This window comes from Hemitrygon akajei, chromosome 21, assembly GCF_048418815.1.
Source record: "Hemitrygon akajei chromosome 21, sHemAka1.3, whole genome shotgun sequence".
Taxonomy (NCBI): Eukaryota; Metazoa; Chordata; class Chondrichthyes; order Myliobatiformes; family Dasyatidae; genus Hemitrygon; species Hemitrygon akajei.
In genome coordinates, this window is record NC_133144.1 from 45,333,918 (window position 1) to 45,354,228 (window position 20,311).

Consider the following 20,311-nt stretch of genomic DNA (forward strand, 5'->3'; position numbering starts at 1 on the left):
AATGAATGACGTAACAAAGCAAAAAAAAAAACATGTCTCTGCAGAAAGCATCAAGCAATCAAGTTGCCACAATATTAAACTCCAGACAGCTATTGCCCACAAATGTTCTGTATAAATTCACACCAAAAGATTTTGTAATGATTTCCTAAATTTGCATGGGAGAGAATTAATATATTTTCCCATTTTTATTCCATCTGTAGAACACTATTTATGTGGTTGATCCAAAAGAGCTTTTGGTAATGGTTCTAAACTCAGAATGTAGGGGTCATGAATCCATCCCCCACTTTCATATCGCTTGGATTTGGGTTTCAATGAGAAAATAATAAATATAAATATATAAAAGAACAGCAAAGAAATCCTGAGAAAAATATGCAGTATCTGAAATCTCAGGAGGAGCAATACCTCATGTTCCATCTGGGTAGCCTTCAATCTGATGACGTGAACATCAATTTCTCTAAATTCTTGTAATTTCTCTCCCCTTCCCTCTTCTCTCATTATCCATTCCCTATTCTAGCTTCCCCCTTACCCTTCTCTCCTCCTTACCTACCCAGCACCTCCTTCTGGTGCCACTCTTTTCTTCCATGATTCACCATCCTCTCCTATCAGATTTCTTCTTCTTTTATTGTTTAACTTTTCCCATCTATGATCTTCCAGCTTCTCACTTCATATTCCCTCCTCCACCGTCCCATCTTCACCTCACCTGGTTTCATCTATCACCTACCAACTTGTACTCCTCTGACTTCCTTTCCAGTCCTGATGAAGGGCCTCGACCCTAAACTTTGACTGTTTATTCCCTTCCATGGATGCTGCCTGACCTGCTGAGTTCCTCCAACATTTTCTGTGTGTTGCTCTGGATTTCCAGCATCTGCAGAACCTCTTGCGTTAGTGATCTGCAGTATTTTCAAGTTATGGTATGGTTGCCCATTGAGCTCCTAACCTGATACCTGAAGGAAGTTGAGCTGCCTTTCTGACAGCATGGTCAATGTGAAGTATACAAGTCCAGCATTTGTGATTGGCATTCTGTGAAAGCCTTGTCCTTTTCCCAAAAAAGGTGGTCTGTAATCTATGTCATACCATACTGCATACTTGCCTGCAAATTATGTCAGTAACTGGAGATAGGAATGATAGTTACTTTTTTTACAGTACAGTCACTGGTCAGAATTAAAATCAACATGGAAATCCCAGGAGATGTAATGGATGTGTCAGCACACTGTCAGCATTTTATTTGTGATCCTATTCAAAACTATCAATTAAATCACCAAAGTGATGATTTTAAAGATGCTGACTAGCATAGCTCCTCGGGTTAAATGTCTACTCATAATTTCTGAACACCTTGAGAGAGAGAGAGAGACAGTGAAGCTAAATAACTAGAGATTAATTCAGGTTGATTATAAAAAGCTATCACAGGAATCATAAACCCAAGAGTTTTTGGAAATCTTGAGCAACTTAAATTTAAAATAAAATAACAAAGTCTCACTCATTGTCAGCAAAACCAAAGAACTGATTATTGACTGCTGAAGGAGGAAACCAGAGGTCCATGAGCAAGTCCTCATCAGGAGATCAGAGTTGGAGAGGGCTAGCAACTTTAAATTTCTCAGCATTATCATTTCAGAGGATCTGTCTTGTATGCAGTACATAAGTGCCATAACGAAGAAGGCCCAGCAGTGCCTCTACTTTCTTAGAAGATTCAGCATGTTAACTAAAACTTTGACAAACTTCTATAGATGCACAATGGAGAATTTACTGACGGGTTGCATCAGGGACTGGTACAGAAACACAAATGCCCTTGAATGGAAAAGCCTACCAAAAAGTAGTGTATATAGCCCATGGCATTAGGGGTAAAGTCTTTCTCACTGTTCAGCTCATCTACAAGGAACACTGTTGCAGGTATGCAGCATCCATCAAAGACCGCCATCACCCAAAACACTCTCTCTTCTGGCTGCTACTATCAGGAAGAAAGTACAGGAGCCTCAGGACCCACACCAAGTTCAGGAACGGTTATTTCCCCTTAACCACTAGGCTCTTGAACCAGAGCTGATAACTTCACTCACCCCAATGCTGAATTGTTCCCGTATCCTATGAACTCACTTTCAAGGACTATTTATCTCATTCTTATTTGTTGTTTACATATTATTATTATTATCTATGTTTTTTAAAATTCTTTATTTCCACAATTTGTTGATTTTTGCACATTGGTTGCTTGTCCATCTTGTGAGTGTTTTTTCACTGATTCGATTGTGTTTCTTTGTATTTACTGTGAATGCCCACAAGAAAATTAATATCAGGGTAGTATATGGACACACACACACACGCACCCCCCCCCCCCCCCCCATTTCTGGTTGCGCCTTCATCATAGATCTCAGGTGATCCTGATGAAGGATTCATTTCAGTTCATTTATGGTTTGGAAATATTATTCAGAATGTGCATTAGATCCTATTATGAAAAAGTAATGCAGCTCACATACAAATTCTGTAAGACAAAAGGAAATCTACTCGGGAAGAAAAATCACAATGCAGAAACACAGATGAGGGAGACTCTAAAGACTGCAGATGCTGAAGTCTGGAACAAGGCAAACTGATGGAAGAACATGGTGAAGAATATTACTTGATGCACAGTACTATGCATATTACTCTGCATATTAAGCATGTTTCTATGCTTTCCCTCAAACACATCACACTGCTTGTAAAATAGCACTTGAATTTAGGTAAGCATGAAAGAAAAGCAAGCTCTTGAATGGAGAATGATAGAGAGATGTGATACTATGGCACTGTTCACATGCTGGCCATTGTACAATACATCCAGCAGGGTAAGACAGTTTGTGCCAAATTGCTCAAGTAGGACAAAGCTACATCTTCTGACTCTGAGAGACCCACTCTTCTATTATACATGAAGACTTCGTGAATATGTCAGAAAATGTAACAGTAGACCAGAAATAATGTCCCAACCTAGCTGCAATAATTCAATTAGAAACGATTATAACACTTGGAGGATACTGACATTGCGTTTCTGTTCTCATCACTGCGGGAGAGCTGTTCCACGTACTCTTTCAGGTAGGTCTGTAGTTCTTCATAGGTGCCAACCATCTGGTTAAAGATGCTGGGAACACATTTTAAAATGTATTTAGATGAATACAATAAAATAATTAAGAAAAACTTTGAAGTAGGTATACCAAATTGGGTTGAGTGGAGAGTGGGGGATACAAGGGAGTGGGCTCCTTATCTCAGAAAGGATATATTGTTATTGGAGAGAATCCAGAGGAGATTCATGAGGATGTTTCTGGGAATGAAGGGGTTAACATTTGAGTAGCGTTTGGCAGCTTTGAGCTTGTACTCACTGGAATTTGTAAGAATTCAGGGGGGATCTCATTGAAACCTACCGAATGTTGAAAGGACTGGACAGTTGGATGTAGAGAGGATGTTTCCTCTGGTGGGGGTATCCAGAACTAGTGGGCACAGCGTCAGGACTGAGGAGCAACCTTTTAGAACAGAAGTAAGGGGGGAATTTTTTTTAGTCAAAGAGCAGTGAATACTCTGCCACAGACTGCAGTTGAGGTCCAGTCTCTGGGTATATTTAAAGCCGAAGCTGATAGATTCCTGATTAGTCGGGCATCAAGGGATATAGTGAGAGGGCAGGTATGGGGTTGAATGGAATCCAGTATCAACCATGATGGAATGGCAGAGTGGACTCGATGGGCTGAATGGCCTAATTCTGTTCCTATATCTTATGGTCTAATGGAGTGGAAGGAATGGACTAGAGAAGGGAAGAGGAGGAGAAGGGCAGGGATGAAACGAGGAGAGATGGGAATCAGAGGAATGAGGATGGTGAGGGCAACAGGAAGGAAAGTTTTACATACTTTAGACACTAAATATAATTGGAAGTAGATAAATTTTATTTTGTTGAATTAAACCAAAATTAAGCCAGTTCAGAAAACTGTCAAAATTTATTTGCATTCAGTGTTTAACAGAGATTTCTTCAATTTTATTAACTTGATTGAACTTCACTACTCGAGAAGCTGAGACTGAAATCTATTTTATGATATTCAAATTTCAGTTAATAAACAAGTTTATTGTTTCTAGTATCACACAGCATGATTTCTAGATACTATGGAGGGGTCCAGATGTCAGACCAATCAGGTTAGTTGGCAAAAGTTCCAGTATCAGACACTCTGAAACCAGATCTCTAAGTATCATTCACAACCAATTGGCTTTAGTAGTTGATATCACCAGACCTTTGCATATTCCTTTAAATTGAGTTTTCATAAATGTGAATCTTTCATAATTCAGTGATTAACTGAAAATGTATCAATTATGAAATATTCCCAGTTCCTATGAGATAAACATTTGATTTGAAATTGGTAATGTTTGCTGTGGAGAGGAGAAGGTTAGGGCAGATCGTGAGGAATTAATTCCACTGGCAAAATGATAGATAATGGTTTAAAATAATTTGGCAAGGAACAAGTGAGTCTATGTAGCATATTTTCTTTGAAAAACAAAATTCTAGTGCTGCTGTCTGAAAAGGCAAAGGAATCACATTTGACAGCAATAATCAAAAGAGAATTGAATGTCTATTGGAAGGGAAATATTTACAATACCAAGGGAAAGAGAATGTGATTAATGGTAAATTCAGTACAAATCCCCAGCACAATGTGCTAAACAGTATTCTCTGCATTATATCATCTATAGTAAGAAGGAATAACAACTGTACAACATTAACAGGGATTAGTTGGTGTTCAGGAGGCTGTACAGTGAGAGAAATTGTGTTCCTCAGTTCTAGAAATTGGCCTCAAGTGCAGTATCACAGGCTAACTTGCAAGTTGCAACAACCAAAACATTGCGAATGAACAAACTGAAGTCTAGGACTTAAAATGTCAGCAGTTTGGTTCAGCAACAAAAAGCAGCTTCTGGGAAGACCTTGAAGTCTGATTTCCCCGAGCTAAAATGTTTTCTATTGTGACTGCCAATTCATTGAAATTGATTCTCACCTATTACTGAAGTACAATGTAATCACTGAAGTTATATTTGATCACCTTGAAGTGTAACTTAGTAACTTTTGGAATATTAACGATTGTATTAACAGTGACACAGGCAGAGGCTGAAAAGTTGATGGGAAGTGAAATATTGTTCGCACAAGCCAGTAAGTGAGTGGCAGTGTGAAATTTAATGTTCGATTAAGGGGGACTGCTGTTTATAGATAGTTGGGTGTTATACTTTAAATTAAGACATTTCAACTACAAAGGTACTGCATTTCGGGCGATGTGAACAGGGAAGTTATTGGAAATTGTGCCTCATTTGGATCATTAGGGGGTTGCGCATTGGTCAGTTGCGAGTACATGCTGGGAGGGTTAGAGCAAAAGGAAAGGGTGTCGTGATATCATTTGATTATTAGGGTTACTATAACCCCCAAACTCAAGTAATGATATTTTACTTGTTGTGATTTATTAAAAAATCCTAGTCAGGACACTGCAGAGCCAACGATGATTTAAATATTTCTAAAGCAAATAATTTTCCTGTCAAGCTTGATAAAGCACTAAGTACGCCACTGCACACTGGATGAAGGTTCACACCACAGGTAGGACTTACTCGCGATCTATTACCAGGCACTGGGTATCATCATCATCTGCAATTATGTTTGCAGAACGAAGATCCTCACTGTGTAAGGAGAAAGAAAAGATGTTGGCATCAGATTAGAGCTGTTTTCTCTAATGCGAGACTCTTTGATCGGCATAATCTTTTTTTAGAATTAATTTTTCCATTCATTGTACTTCATATTAATACTTCAAATTAATAATAATTGCTGACTTTTATTTGAAACATTTAACGAGGAACTTAGAGACTTGGTAGCAATAGTCTTGGCATCTACCACCGCTAATACATTTAAGTTCCATCCAAGCCCTCTGCTTCTCCCTATGTTCTGTAAAGCCTTTCTTGATACAAAAACTATGCAAATGAAACTACGCATGGCCGAGAAAATTCACCCAATGCCTCTGCTTCCTCAGGAGGCTAAATAAATTTAGTATGTCTCCATTGACCCTCAAAGCTCCATTGAAAGCATCTTGCCTAGAGGTATAATGGCTTGGGATGGCAACTACTCTGCACTTGGCCGTAAGAAACCGCGGAGGATTGTGGCGACAGCTGAGCACAGCGCGGCAACCAGCCTCGCTCCATGGACTCTGTCTATACTGCCCGCTGCATCAGTAAAGCAGTCAGCATTAACAAAAACCCCACCAACTCCAGATATTCTCTCTTCTTCCATTGGGTAGAATATACATTTGGAAAGCACGTGCCACCAGCTTGTACCCACTGTTATATTAAATAGGTCCCTAATATGACAAGATGAATTCTTGACCTCACAATCTACTCATTATGTTCTTGCACCTCATTGTTTATCTGCACTGCACTTTCTCTGTAGCTGTTACACTTAATTCTGCATTCTCCCATTATTTTATTTTGTATTACCTTAATGCACTGTGTAATGAATTGTTCCGTAACTAAAGTATGCAAGATAGGCTGTTTGGTACATCTGACAATAATAATTTAATTCTAATTCTGATGAAGCGGCATATGCTACAACCCTGTGAACACACTTGTAGCATTGAGGAATTCCACATATCTATACTTAAGTCTCAATTAACACCATAAGGCCATAAGACGTAGGAGTAAAATTACGTCATTTGGCTCATTGAGTCTGCTCCCCCATTCCATCATGGCTGATTTATTATGCTTCTCAATCCCACTCTCCTACCTTTTCCTGTAACCTTTGACACCCTGACTAATCAACAACCTATCCTTTAAATATACTCAATGACTTGACCTTCATAGCCATCTGTGGCAATGAATTCAACAGATTCACTACCCTTGTGCTAAAGAAATTCCTCTTCATCTCTGTACTAAATGGACATCCCCTTATTCTGAGGCTGTTCCCTCTAGTTTTGGGCTCACCCACTATAGGAAATATCCTCTCCAGAGCCACTCTATCCAGACTTTTCAATATTCAATAGATTTGAATGAGAATTCCACCCCCATTCTTCTAAACTCCGGTGAGTACACACAGTGATTCATCAAAACGCTCCTCATATGTTAACTCTTTCATTCCCAGAATCATTCTTGTGAATCACCGCTGAACCTTTTCCAATGCCAACAAATCTATTCTGAGATAAGGGGCCCAAAACTGCTCACAATTCACCAAGAGAGGTCTGACCACTGCCATATAGAGCTTCAATATTACATCCTTGCTTTATATTCTAGTCCTCTCGAAATTTGCCTTCCTTAGCACCAACTCAACCTGGAAGTTGACTTTTAAGGAATCCTGCAGAAGGATTCACAAGTCCCTGTGCACCTCTGTTGTTTGAATTTTCTCCCTGTTTAGAAAATAGTCTACACTTTTAATCCTTCTACCGAAGTGCATAATTATACACTTCCCTACACTATATTCCATTTGCCACTTCTTTGCCTGTTCTCTTGATCTGTCTAGGTCCTTCTACAGATTCCCTGCTTCCACAATTCTGCCTGCCCCTCTACCTATCTTCATTTTGTCCACAAACTTGAACCAAAGCCATCAATTGCATCATCCAAATCATTGATATACTGTTTAACGTGAAAGTAAGCAGTCTCAACACAGACCCCTGTGGAATAATAGTAGTAACTAGCAGCCAACCAGAAAAGGCACCCTTTATTCCCACTCTTCAGTCTTCTGCCAGTTAGCTAATCTTCTATCCATGCTAGTATCTTTCTGGTAATACCATGGGCTCTTAGTTTGTTAAGCATGTGCAACACATTGTCAAAGGCTTTCTTAAAATTCAAGTGAACAACATCCACTTTTTTGCCCATCTTGCTTGTTCTCTCCTCAAAGAATTCCAACAGATTTGTCAGGCAAGATTTTCCCTTAAGAAAACTATGCTGACTTTGATGAATGTTATCACATTTCTCCAAGTACCCCAAAACCTCATCCTTAATAACAGACCATCTTCCCAACCACAGAAGACAGACTAACTTTCCTATGATTTCCTTTCTTCTGCCTCCCTCCCTTCCTAAAGAGTGGAATGACATATGCAATTTTTCACTTCTGCAGAACCAGTCCAGTATTTAGCAATTCTTTAAAAATCATTACTAATGCCTCCACAATCTCTTCAGCTACCTCTTTCAGAAACCTGGCTGTATCCATCTGGTCCAGGTGACTTATTTACCTTCAGACCCAACAGCTTTTCAAACGCTTTCTCCTTAGCAACAGCAACTGTTGCTATTCCTTGGCACTCTCGAATTCTGTCATATTGCTAGTGTCTTCCATGGTGAAGACTGACGCAAAATACTTATTAAGTTTGTTCACTGTTTCTTTGTCCCCTATTACTACCTCTCCAGCATCATTTTTCAGGGGTCCGATATCCACTCTCACCTCCCTTTCACTCATTATATAGTTTTGGCATCCTCTTTTATATTATTGGCTATCTTACCTTCATATTTCTTCCTTTTTCTCTTTACGGCTTATGTTGCCTTCTGTTGGTTTTTAAAAGCTTCTCAATTCTCTAACTTCCCACTCATTTCTGCTATATTAATGCCCTCTCTTTTATGTTGTCTTTGACTTACCTTGTCAGTCCCAGTTGCTTCATCCTCCCTTTACAATATTTCCACATCCTCAGGAGGTATCTATCTTGAGCCTTCTGAATTGCCCCCAGAAACTCCAGACTCTGCTGCTCTGCTATCATCCTCTTCTAATCAACTTTGGCCAGCTCCCCTTTTGTGCCTCTGTAATCTGTTTACTCCACTGTAATACTGTAATCTTCTCCCTCTCAAACTTCAAAGTGAATTCTATTATATTACGATCACTACCTGCTAAGGGTTTCTTTGCCTTAAGGTCCCTAATCAAATGCAGGATTGCCTTTCCCCTAGTGGGCTCAACCACAAGCCGCTCTAAAAAGCCATTTCATAGGCAGTCTACAAAATCCTTCTCTTGGGATCCAGCACCAACTTGATTTTCCCAATCTGCCAGCATATTGAAATCCCTCACCACAATCTAACATTGCCCCTTTTACATTCTTTTCCTATCTCCCATTGTAATTTGTATCCCACATCCTGGCTACTATTTGGAGGCCTGTATATAACTCCCATCAGGACCTTTTAACCTTTGCATTACCCACAAGGATTCTACATCTTCCAATCCTACGTCACCTCTTTCTAAGGAGGTGACACCTTAGAAATGGAGCTACCACCCCCCCCCCCCCCCCGCAACTTACCTGCCTGCCCTTTCGATACAATGTGTATCTTTGGATGTTTAAACTTCCAACTATGATCTTTCATCCACATTTCAGTGATGTCCACAACGTCATATCTGCCTATCTCTATCTGCTCTACAAGGGCATCTACCTTATTCTGTATACTGTGTGTATTCAAATATAACATTTTCAGTCCTGAATTCATCATCTTTTGTGATTATGCCTCCATGTTACACTTCAGCTCATCCCACTGCCTGCAATTTTGCCCTGTCATCTGCCTGTTCTTCCTCATAGTCTCACTACACACTGCATCTACTTGTATACCAACTGCCCCAACCTCAGCCCTATCATTCTGTTTCCCATTCCCCTGCCAAATTAGTTTAAACCTCCCCCCCCCCCCCCCCAACAGCTCTAGCAAACCTACCCACAAGGATATTTTTCCTTTTCGGGTTCAGGTGTAAACTGTCCTTTTTGTACAGATCGTACCTTCCCCAGAAGAGATCCCAATGATCCAGAATTCTGAATCCCTGCCCCCTGCACCATTACCGAGCCACACATTCATCTGCCAGATCATCCTATTCTATTCCTACCTTCACTGGCATGTGGCACAGGTAGCAGTCCAGAGATTTCTACCCTGAAGGTCCTGTTCCTCATCTTTCTACATAACTCGATATTCTCTCATCAGGACCTCCTCCCTTTTCTGACCTATGTCGTTGGTACCAATATGTACCATGATATCTGGCTGCTCACCTTCCCTGTTTAGAACACCGTAGACCCAAACCAAGATATCCCTGACCCTGACATCTGGGAGGCCACATATCATCCAGGTTTATTTTTCACATACAGATAATCTCCTGCAACTCTAACTGCGCAATCCTCTATCGTTACTGCACTCCTCTTCTCCCCCCAACAGTATGCAAAGGAATACTCATTATTGAGGGGAACGGCCACAGGGTTACTCTGCACAGACTGCCTATTTATTCCTTTTCCCTCTCCTGACACTCACCCAGGTTCCTGCCTCCTGCAACTTTGAGGGTGACTATCTCCCCATAGCTCCTATCCATCACCTCCTCACTCTTCCATATTAGCCAATGGTCATCGAGCTGCAAGTCTAGCTCCTTAACACAGTCTCCAAGGAGATGCAGTTTGATGCTCTTCATGCAGATGTAGTTATCAGGGAGACTGGAGGTCTCCCAGAGTTTCCACATTCTACACAAAGGACCTACCATTAACTCTGAACCTATTCTCAGTGAATTCTTCCACTGGGAACTTTTAATCTCAGCCATTCAATTAGTTTTGGTTCAAGATGCAGTCAGTGCATTCTTTGCATTGTAGCTGTTAAAACTCTGAACCTTAATGCACTAAGAAATCAAGTAAGAAATCCAGGAGAAAGAAGCAGAAAAGAAAGCTGAGGGCTGATTAAGGGAATTAGTTGGGGATGGTGTCAAAAGTTGGATCTAGTTGAGTATTCAAGTAAGCATGGTAGGAGTTTGAACACTCAGGATGAAGGGTAAATGGAGGCAGAAGCTCTCCTCACACTGAAAAGTTTCTTCGTGGATACTCACTGTGCTACAAACAGATGTGACAAACAGAACTGGCTGGAAGTGTGTGAATGGGCAGAATGTACTATAATTGTCTGAGGTCAAAAAGGTCAGTGATAGATAAGACAGAGGCAGGAAAGTTGTTTCCACTGATAGGTGAGACTAGAACTAGGGGATATAGCCTCAAGATTCAGGGGAGTAGATTTAGGACAGAGATGATGAGGAACTGCTTTTCCCAAAGGGTGGTGAATCTGTGGAATTCTCTTCCCAATGAAACAGTGAAGGCTACTTCGGTAAGTATACTTAAGACAAGTTTGGATAGATTTTTGCAGAGTAGGGAAATTAAGGGTTGTGGGGAAAAGGCAGGTAGGTGGAGATACGTCCATGGCCAGATCAGACATCATTGTATTGAAGGGCTGAGCAGGCTCGATGGGCCAGATGGCCTACTCCTGATCCTATTTCTTATGTTCTTATTCCACTTTCTGAATTGTGAATCAAAGTCCACAAAATAACAGGAGTCAGCAGCCAAGCACTGGCACACTTGTTTTGTATCTCAGATGCTCCAAGACCTCTGGTTGTACAATGTGTTTGGCATCCATCAAATTCTGGTGTCTGCTGGGCTATCAGTTAAATTTCTTTAGGAAGTAAAACCAGTAGCCCAGCACACAGGCCAATGGACAGCTTTAATCATGTGGAACTAGCTGGCTGCTAAGGTGGGGCAGACACAGTGGTGTAGTTCATTCTGACTACCTGCGTCCAATCCTGACTTCTGCATGGACTTTGTACATTCTCACTAGGACCATGGGCGTTCTGACTTCATCCCACATCCCCAAATATGTGGACTTGTCTGACAAAATGTGCAAATTTTCTCCTTGTGTGCGTAAACTTTGTTGAAGGGCTTGGGGGAAGTTGATGTGGAGGAAATAATGTGGGATTAGAATTGAGTTAGTGCAAGTGGGTGCTTCATGGCTGGCTTTGACGCATTCCTGTCATGTATGACTCTGAAATTGTGAATTTTGATTTGGAGGCATTGTGTTGGCATGCCATAATGACTAAGAAAACTGCTGAGTACCATTGAGAACCAAAAGACAAAGGAAGCAATTATACCGTAGTTAATTTGTTTCTTTTTGTAATTAATTCTTTTCTGAAATCTTCACTTTGTTCTACTGAGGCATTTTGTGGAATGGTTCTTCTCTGTCGAAAGCCAAAGTGTTTTGGGACAATCAAAAAACGGTGATATCACAATGCTTAAAACAACCTTCCCTTGGAGACTAATGTGTAGAGGAAGTTTCAGAAGGGTTTATACTTTGATTAACAATCTGACAAAGTAACTATAGCTATAGCATCATTGCTCTCTTTTGTAGAATAGAATGCAAAATGGTCAAAAGGTTCATAACCTGATTAATGATCTGGCAGGAGCCAATGTCTTTGCTCCCTTCATTGCTTAACTATCTGTGGACTAACCAATAGGGTGGTCATTTGGCTTACACAATTCATTGAGTGATGGTGGGATTTTGTGGCTCAAGTGACCTATTCACCTACTATTTCATTCTGTGATTGATCAGTACTGATAACGAATAACTAGCACAAATTAAAACATCTTGTAGGTTGCTTACTTTCCATTTCAGCCGTGAGATTTATAGCATTCTATACACTCCATACTGCTGTACCTTATCAAAGCTTTCTCTCCAAAATATTCCCCTGCCTTTAATGTCTTAATTTCTTGTGGTTCTTCAGCTCCCTCTCTCGTCTGTGTCACATGAACCTGTTCAAGATCAACAAAACCATGTGAACCCTTAAATATTAAAACGGGCATAGATACATGTGCACCTTAACAGAAATACCTTCCATTATAGAACAGCCTGTCACATTGCTGGTTAGTTGTCTGACAACGTGGCATAATTATTGTTTTTTGCATCTTTCTTATCTTAGAATACTGTGCAAAATGATGCAAGGCTTTGAAAATTACTTAAAAATAGCACTTTTCATTGTAATGTTAGTACACAAAGCAACTATGGTACACAGAGCAAACAAAGCCATTTTGTTAATTTTAGTGTTTGGATTGGGCAGGAATTCTGACCAGGACACATGACCATTTAGCCATTTTAGCAACGCATGCTCAAGTATGCACATCCAGGAATGCAGGAGTCCCCCTCACTCCTACATTAATACATTAGTCCAGGTTATATGATCAAGCTTATAATGCAATTTGGTCAATTCATTTACTAATAGAAAGATACTTGTGCTAAACATGAAATCATTACTAAACTTCACTTGGAATTTCAATTTTTAAATGAGCAAGTTTTTCAGTTCAAAAAATATCTTCATAAACCTGTCAAAAAGACAGAAGGAATATTAACCTTAGCTGGACCACATATCATAGCAATGGAATTGTTTCTGCATTCCAGAGATAAATTTTTGAATATAAATGAACACCTACCTTTCCTTTTGCAATGATGAAGAAGGTGCTACCTTGCTCTCCTTCACGAATTATATAGTCTCCCTTATCATAGTAATCCTATCAGAGATGGAGAGATTGCATATTACTGCAAGTAATAGAGAGTAGATTTTATAACACTGTTTGAATAGTCAGATAAGTAAATAAACCATTGTATAAATTAAGAGAAATACATCAAAATCTTTGTTTATTTTCCAGGCATCCAGGTTTCCTCTTTGCTCCAGAATCCAACAGTAATGCAGAGGGTTGTAGCTTTCTGATTCTAAAGAGCACCCTATTCTGAAAAGTCCGGCTACATACTGTCACTACACCTGATGTATTTTTAATCATTAAAGGGGTGTGGGCTTAACAGATTGCACCTGCATTTAACTGTCCATCACTAACGGCACTTGAGAAGGTAGTCTTGAACTGCTGCAGCCCGTGAGTCATGGATACACCCAGTTTTAACTTAGTGACGATGAATGAATTCAGGCCTTTCTCACTTAGGTTGGGTGAGAATAGTTTAGGGTGAAAGGCAAAATATTTAAGCACAGTCTGAAGGGAACTTCACTCAGTCAACGTGGTAAATGCAGGTTCAATAGTAACATTTAAAAGAAGTTTGGATAGTACGTGGATGAGAGAGGTATGGAAGGCTATGGTCCAGACGCAAGTAGATAGGGATAGGCAGAAGACCAGGTCCTTTTTCTTTGCTGCAGTGCTCTATAACTTTAACAGTGATGTTATGTCCTGAAGAAGGGTCTTGTCCTGAAACCTCGACCGTTTATTCATTTCCATGGATGCTGCCTGATCTGTTGAGTTCATCCAGCATTTTGTGTGTGTTGCTCTGGATTTCCAACATTTGCAGAATTTATCATGTTTATGATGTATTTCCAAGTCAAGATCATACTTATCTTGGAGGGCAACTTTCAAATGATGATGCCTTCACGCCTTTACTGACCCTGTCCTCCTAGCTGGAGAACGTCATGGATTTAGAAGGTGTCATCTTAGTGAGTTGGTGCAGTACATCCTAAGATAGTACAAACTGCTATTGCTGGCATTCATGGTGACGATGCTTACACTCAGTGGCAATTTCATTAGGATTGTTCTGTACCTAATTAAGTGGTCACAGAGTGTAGAATTCTGCTGCTGTAGCACGTCCATTTCAAGGTTCTGATGTTGTGTATTCAGAGATGCCTTTCTGCACACCACCTTTGTAACATAGGGTTACCTGAGTTACTGTCAAGTTTTTTCCTCCTCAACAAGATGTTTTTCCCATAGAACTGCTGCTCACTGGATTTTTTTTGATTTTTTGCACAATTTCCTATAACTCTAGAGACTGTTGTGAATAAAAATCCCAGGAGATCAGCAGTTTCTGAGATTCTCAAACCACCCCAGCTGACACCAACAGCTATGTCATGGTCAAAGTCACAAAGATCACATTTCTTCCCCATTCTGATGTTTGGCCTGAACAAGCACTGAACCTCTTGACCATGTCTGCATGCTTTTATACACTGATTGGCTGAAGAGTAAGAATTTTAGGTTGTAAATTGTATACATTCTCTGATATTAAACTGAACCATTTGAACTAGGGTTTTATTAAGTCAAGCTTTATTATCTTATTTATTAAGCCAAGATGCAAAAAACTTGCCATTTGCTTTACATTAAAAGTCCTTTCACATTGGGTGCTCGTCCTATTGGTGGCTACAAACAGTACAAGAGTTATAGTGTTTGACAGAGGTGTCTAAAGGTGGCCATTTTCTACCTGAACAGTAGCATTATAAAACTGCTTTCACCAGGAACTCTTCCAGAATGGCTGTACTTTCATCCCCTGTACTAACTGGTTGGTGCAGCAGATTTACATTTTCAACTTTGAAGACTGCAGTCTGCATCCCCTGACATTTAATCCCAAGGAGTTCTCAATGGTTTTGGCTCCTTAAACCAGCATGGATAACTGCATTCATCTCAACACTGAACTGATTCCACAACCTATTAACACACTTTCAAGGACTCTACAACTCATGTTCTCAATATTATTCTGTTTGTGTTTGCACAGTTTGCCTTCTTTTGCACATTGGTTGTCAGTCTTTGTGTGTAGTGTTTCATTGATCCTATTTGTATGCATTTCTCTGTTCTACTGTGAATGCCTACAGTAAAATGAATCTCAGAGTAGCCTGTGGTGTCACATAGACATTTTGATAATAAATTTACTTTAAACTTTACCTGCAAATCTCACTTACATAAAAGCCATGCCCCCAGTTTTGATATTCAAATACGGCTGATGAACCTGGTGAGGGTAGGGTTCTCTGTTTTCCAGATACAAAAACCTGCCCCCTCTCGCTGCACCAATATCTCCCTTATCCCTTGAGCTTCTCCACAGTTCAGCAGATCTAAGGCTCAACAAACTCTTGGACACAGAGTGGTACTGCAAGAATTAAATAGCATCATATTGGGTATCCTATTAGAAGACATGGAGCAATGTAAGTAGAATCCTTTGTGAAAGGTGAAATGTTTAATTCTCCAATAATAAGCCCATTTTATTAGTGGACTAGGAAACATGTTCAGTTATTAATTAAAGAGATGTTGATGAATGTTTGCTATTGAATATTAGAAGGCCTAGATGGAGTGGAGGTAGTGTTTAATAGTGGGAAAGCTTAGAACCAGATGGTAGAGGTTCAAGGTACTAGCACATCCCTTTAGAACATCGATTAGAAGGGATTGCTTTAGCCAGAAGAGGGTGAATCTGAGGAATTCATTACTATAGACAGCTCTGGAGGCCAAGTTATTGGGTATATTTAAAGTGAAGTTTAATAGGTTCTCAAGGAAAGGGTGTCAAAGGTTACGAGGAGAAGGCAGGAGAATGGGGTTGAGAAGGATAATAAATCAGCCATAAAGGAATGGTGGATTTGATGGGCTGAATGATTTTGCTCCTACTGTGTATTTTATGGTGATATGGTAGGCACAATCCAATGAAAGTCTCTGTACCATTAAAAAGTAAGAGGGAAGAAGTTATAATTACCAGTGGTGCAAGAATCTGTTCTTAAACAGAACACCAAATGGCGTGTTGAATGAGGAGGAATGGTTTATCTCACTTCAGAGAGACAACTAATTCAACAAGTCTTGAGAGTGAGAAGCACAAGAGACTGCAAATGCTGTGACCTGGATCAAAACACGAACTGCTGAAAGAATTCAATGGGTCAAAGAATTGTCAATGTTTCAGTTTGAGATCCTGCATCAGGACAGAGTGTTTGACTTACGTGTTCAGTTCAGTTCAAGTGGCCAAAAATAACCTATTCACCTGATGTCTCTAATTTTCAACAAGGAATTTATTATACATTGCACTTTGTTATTGTGATATCCTTCTATTTAAGCTCAAGTATTGCCAACTAATATCTCAGATTGTGACTTTCCACAGTAGGAGTCTGTCCTCAATGTAATCAAATAGATTTTTAAAAGATCTTCAAGATTGAAAAATAATGTACTCACAACTTCAAGACAATCAACAATCTTGGATAATTTCTCTTCGGGCAAGCCTTTCAGTAGAGAAACACTGCATAAAAAATATGTATTTTTAAAGAAATTGCACCATCTCGTTATAAGTCCATTCTATACCCTTACTGATATTCGGCACTATCAAACAGACAATAAGCTCTGAATTTCTTCAGCTCTGTGCTTAGACATAGCACAGGAAACACATGTCCTATTCTCTATGCAGAAACCCTGACTGTATATTTGACAAAGCACACTGAAATGGATATATCATCAAGACTGAAATTTATGGAATAAAAAGGGACATGATGAAAACAGAATAATAATAAAAGTTATTTATTGGATGGTAAGATGTGTATAGCGATAATTTTTCCCTGGGTCTTGTTGCTAGGATTACTGTTTTTCTCCCTCTGTCAGCGATATATCAGCAACTTTGACTGGGGTCTCCATTTCCAAATTTGCAGGTAAAAAAGCATAAACAAGCTGAATTATGAGCAAAATAGTAATAGGTTTTAAGATGATAAAGACAGGCAGTTACAATGGTGGATACAGTACTGTTGTAACTCAGAGACAAATGCAAAGTGTTATACTTCAGTACAAAGAATGGAGAGAATACTGACTGAGCAGTATTGTCATCACGTTTCCTCAGTCACTTGCATTGATCTTTACTACTGTACCATTTATCCAATATATTAGTGGTCTCAGTGGATAGATGAGACACATCAACATTGTGCTTAGCAGTGGATGTCCTCCATCCTGCCCGGCAGTTGTTGGTCTAATGCCAGTCATGTGACCTGTCTGGATATCTAGAGCAGCCCCAGGGGCTCTCAGTTCTCACCTGCTGAGGAAGTTGAAATATTTCTTATTCCTTGCCTGTGCTGTTTCCATCATGATGCTCTGGAAAACCTGACGATCCAGAACCCAAATCCAAGACTCTGTCACAGCTGAAAATGGTACAGCATTTGATCAATTAACAAATTTACATATTAAATCCAACATGGTGTTCTGGTTTCATTTTAGAGAATATCTCTACATATACTGTATAATTATAAAAATAATATCTCTAAATGTCCCTGATAAGCTCCCACCAACACACCAAAGAACTTCTTCACTAGTCTAAAGGATGTTAGACTTGAAAACACACAGCTGAGCTGGCCAACAGATTGTGACTTTGATGGTCTATTCTTTTATAATTAAATGTAGCTTCTAGGAGTCTTCACCAAATAAGGCAAAACTCTCCTTTGAATTTCCCCAAGGCTGAGGTTAATTTACCTGATCTTAGTAGAAGATTGCGGGCAAAGCTCATGGTAACACTGACAACATATTAATACAGGCCATTGTCAATGAGAGAGAGAGAGAGACTTTATTGATCCCAAAGGAATTTACAGTGTCAGCAGCATTACAAGTGCACAGATATACAAATATTAGAAGAGAAGAAAGAAAGAATAACAAATAAGTTACCTCAAACAGTCTAACAGGATGAAGTCATCATTTCCTTGGCTTTGGGTTGACTCATTATAGAGCCTAATAGCCAAGGTTAAGAATGACCTCATATAGCCCTCTTTGGGCAGCACAGTTGTCTTAGTCTATTACTAAAAGTGCTCCTCTGTTCAGCCAAGGTGGCATGCAGAGGGTGAGAAACATTGTCCAGAATTGCCAGGATTTTCCTTAGGGTTCTTTGTTTTACCACAGCCTCCAGTGTGTCCAGCTTGACCCCTATAACTGTAATAGCCTTTCTCATCAGTTTATTGAGCCTATCGGCATCACCTGTGTTGATGCCATTGCCCCAGCACACCTCCACATAGAAGATTGTACTGGCAACAACAGACTAATAGAACATGTGAAGGAGAGGCCTGCATACTACAAAGGACCTCAGTCTCCTCAGGAAGTAGAGGTGACTCTGGCCCTTGTACACAGCCTGTGTTGGTGCTTCACTCAAGCCTGTCATCCAGGTGCACCCCAGGTACTTGTAGGTCCTGGGGGTTAATTCTGCATTTCTGTTGGGATTTGGCAATAACAGGACACTTAAAATATAAAGCTTAACACCATTGTCTGTTTTGTGATGGTACATTTGTGGTATATCAGCTTAAATATTCCATGAACAAGTTTCTAAGCAAATAAACACATGCACACGCACGAGGTTGGAGTCCAGCATCAGGTATTAGTTCTTCAGCTTCACATATAATTTTAGTTGGTGTAAAATTTGAAGTTGATATTTATTGGATCAGATCAGCTTCACCATACCACTACCAGCTAGTTGTGTACTTACAGAGAGACAGGAGCAACGACAGAGAAACCGACACGTGGAGTCCCAGCTTTCATTACCTTTAACAGTTGCAGTCCTTTTGCAATTGTAGAGAATTGCAAGCTCGCCGAACGCTGTCCCAGGATGCATCTGTCCCAACAATTTGCCATTCTGCATAACTTCTAAAGTCCCATCTTTAAAAGTAGAGTTAAAGTTTATTTGCAGTAGCAATCAATGATCATAGTCACATCTACTAGAGATTGGCGCACTAGATCAGGGCACCAGATCCTGGTGTCAGGCTGCACTTCATGACAGGAAGACTACTTAATTTGGCTTATTCAAAGCATATCCCTAACTTTCAGTGTTATTCCAAAGTTGTTCTGCTTCATTATCAGCAGACTGATTGACAAGGCAATAAGCACAATGCATTTAATGTCACAGAATCTACAGCAAATTAAAGGCTTTTCAACCTAACTGATCCAAACAAGTATCCTCTTGACTTTTCAAATTAATTGTCTGTTTCTTTCTCTCTTCTGTGTTTTGGCAGCTTCCCCTTAAATGAATATATTCACCTCAACTACCCCACCTTCGGGCCAGGTTCCACATCATCACCACTTTCGGGGTAATGGTTTTTGCCCTAACATCCTTTTAGATTTATCTGTGATTACTACTTTATTTTTGGTCTTGAGTTCTGGTCCTTCATACATGTGGACCTTTCATTTCTATATCTCCCCTGTTAAAGCCATTGCTTTGTCTGAATGTCCTGCATTCCTGCCACGGTCTATAAGGAGTTTGTACATTCTCCTTGTCAATGTATGGGTTTCCTCCGGGTTTTCGGCTTTCTCCCACATTCTGAAGACATACATATAGAAAGAGTAAGTTGTGGGCATCCTTTAGCACTGGAAGCATAGCGACATCTGTGGGCTACCCCCCAAACACACCCTCAGACTGTGTTGGTTGTAGATGAAACAATGCATTTCCTTGAATGATTTGATGTTTCAATGTAACAAATAAGGCTAATCTTTAATCACATATCTTCTCATTTTTTTTTGTTTTGGGGGAAAAAGTACAAAATTAACTTCACTTATATATTCAGGAATTGCACTGAGTCAAAGAGATCATCAAATTTTACACTGCCAGTTATCCAATAAAAAATAAGATAGCAAAAACGTTTAGTAAGAATATCAAACAAGTAAACATTATTCTAAAATCCAAGATTAGACTGTTCAGGAGCATTTCCACACAAATGCTGGAAACCTAGGACTCTCTCAGGACACTGTGATGAACTAGAGCTCTGAAAACGATGGGATATATTTTTATAAGACAGGCATATAGAACAAAGATTGGCAAATGGAGATGACATGTAGATTGGCCAGAAGAATAAGGCTAAGGCATG

General features: G+C 39.8%; 1 protein-coding gene across 3 annotated transcripts in view; it reads right to left on the minus strand.

Moving 5' to 3' along the window:
- Positions 1 to 20,311, minus strand: part of prkg2l (protein kinase cGMP-dependent 2, like) — a 58,383-nt gene that overhangs the window by 30,644 nt on the left and 7,428 nt on the right. For all 3 annotated transcript variants that reach the window (XM_073025331.1, XM_073025332.1, XM_073025333.1), the window contains exons 4-10: positions 18,996 to 19,109; positions 17,509 to 17,614; positions 16,668 to 16,731; positions 13,188 to 13,265; positions 12,418 to 12,512; positions 5,581 to 5,649; positions 2,999 to 3,097 (exon numbers count right to left, since the gene is read on the minus strand). In XM_073025331.1, the coding sequence (XP_072881432.1) occupies positions 2,999 to 3,097; positions 5,581 to 5,649; positions 12,418 to 12,512; positions 13,188 to 13,265; positions 16,668 to 16,731; positions 17,509 to 17,614; positions 18,996 to 19,109 (625 nt within the window). The remainder of the gene's footprint in view (positions 1 to 2,998; positions 3,098 to 5,580; positions 5,650 to 12,417; positions 12,513 to 13,187; positions 13,266 to 16,667; positions 16,732 to 17,508; positions 17,615 to 18,995; positions 19,110 to 20,311) is intronic.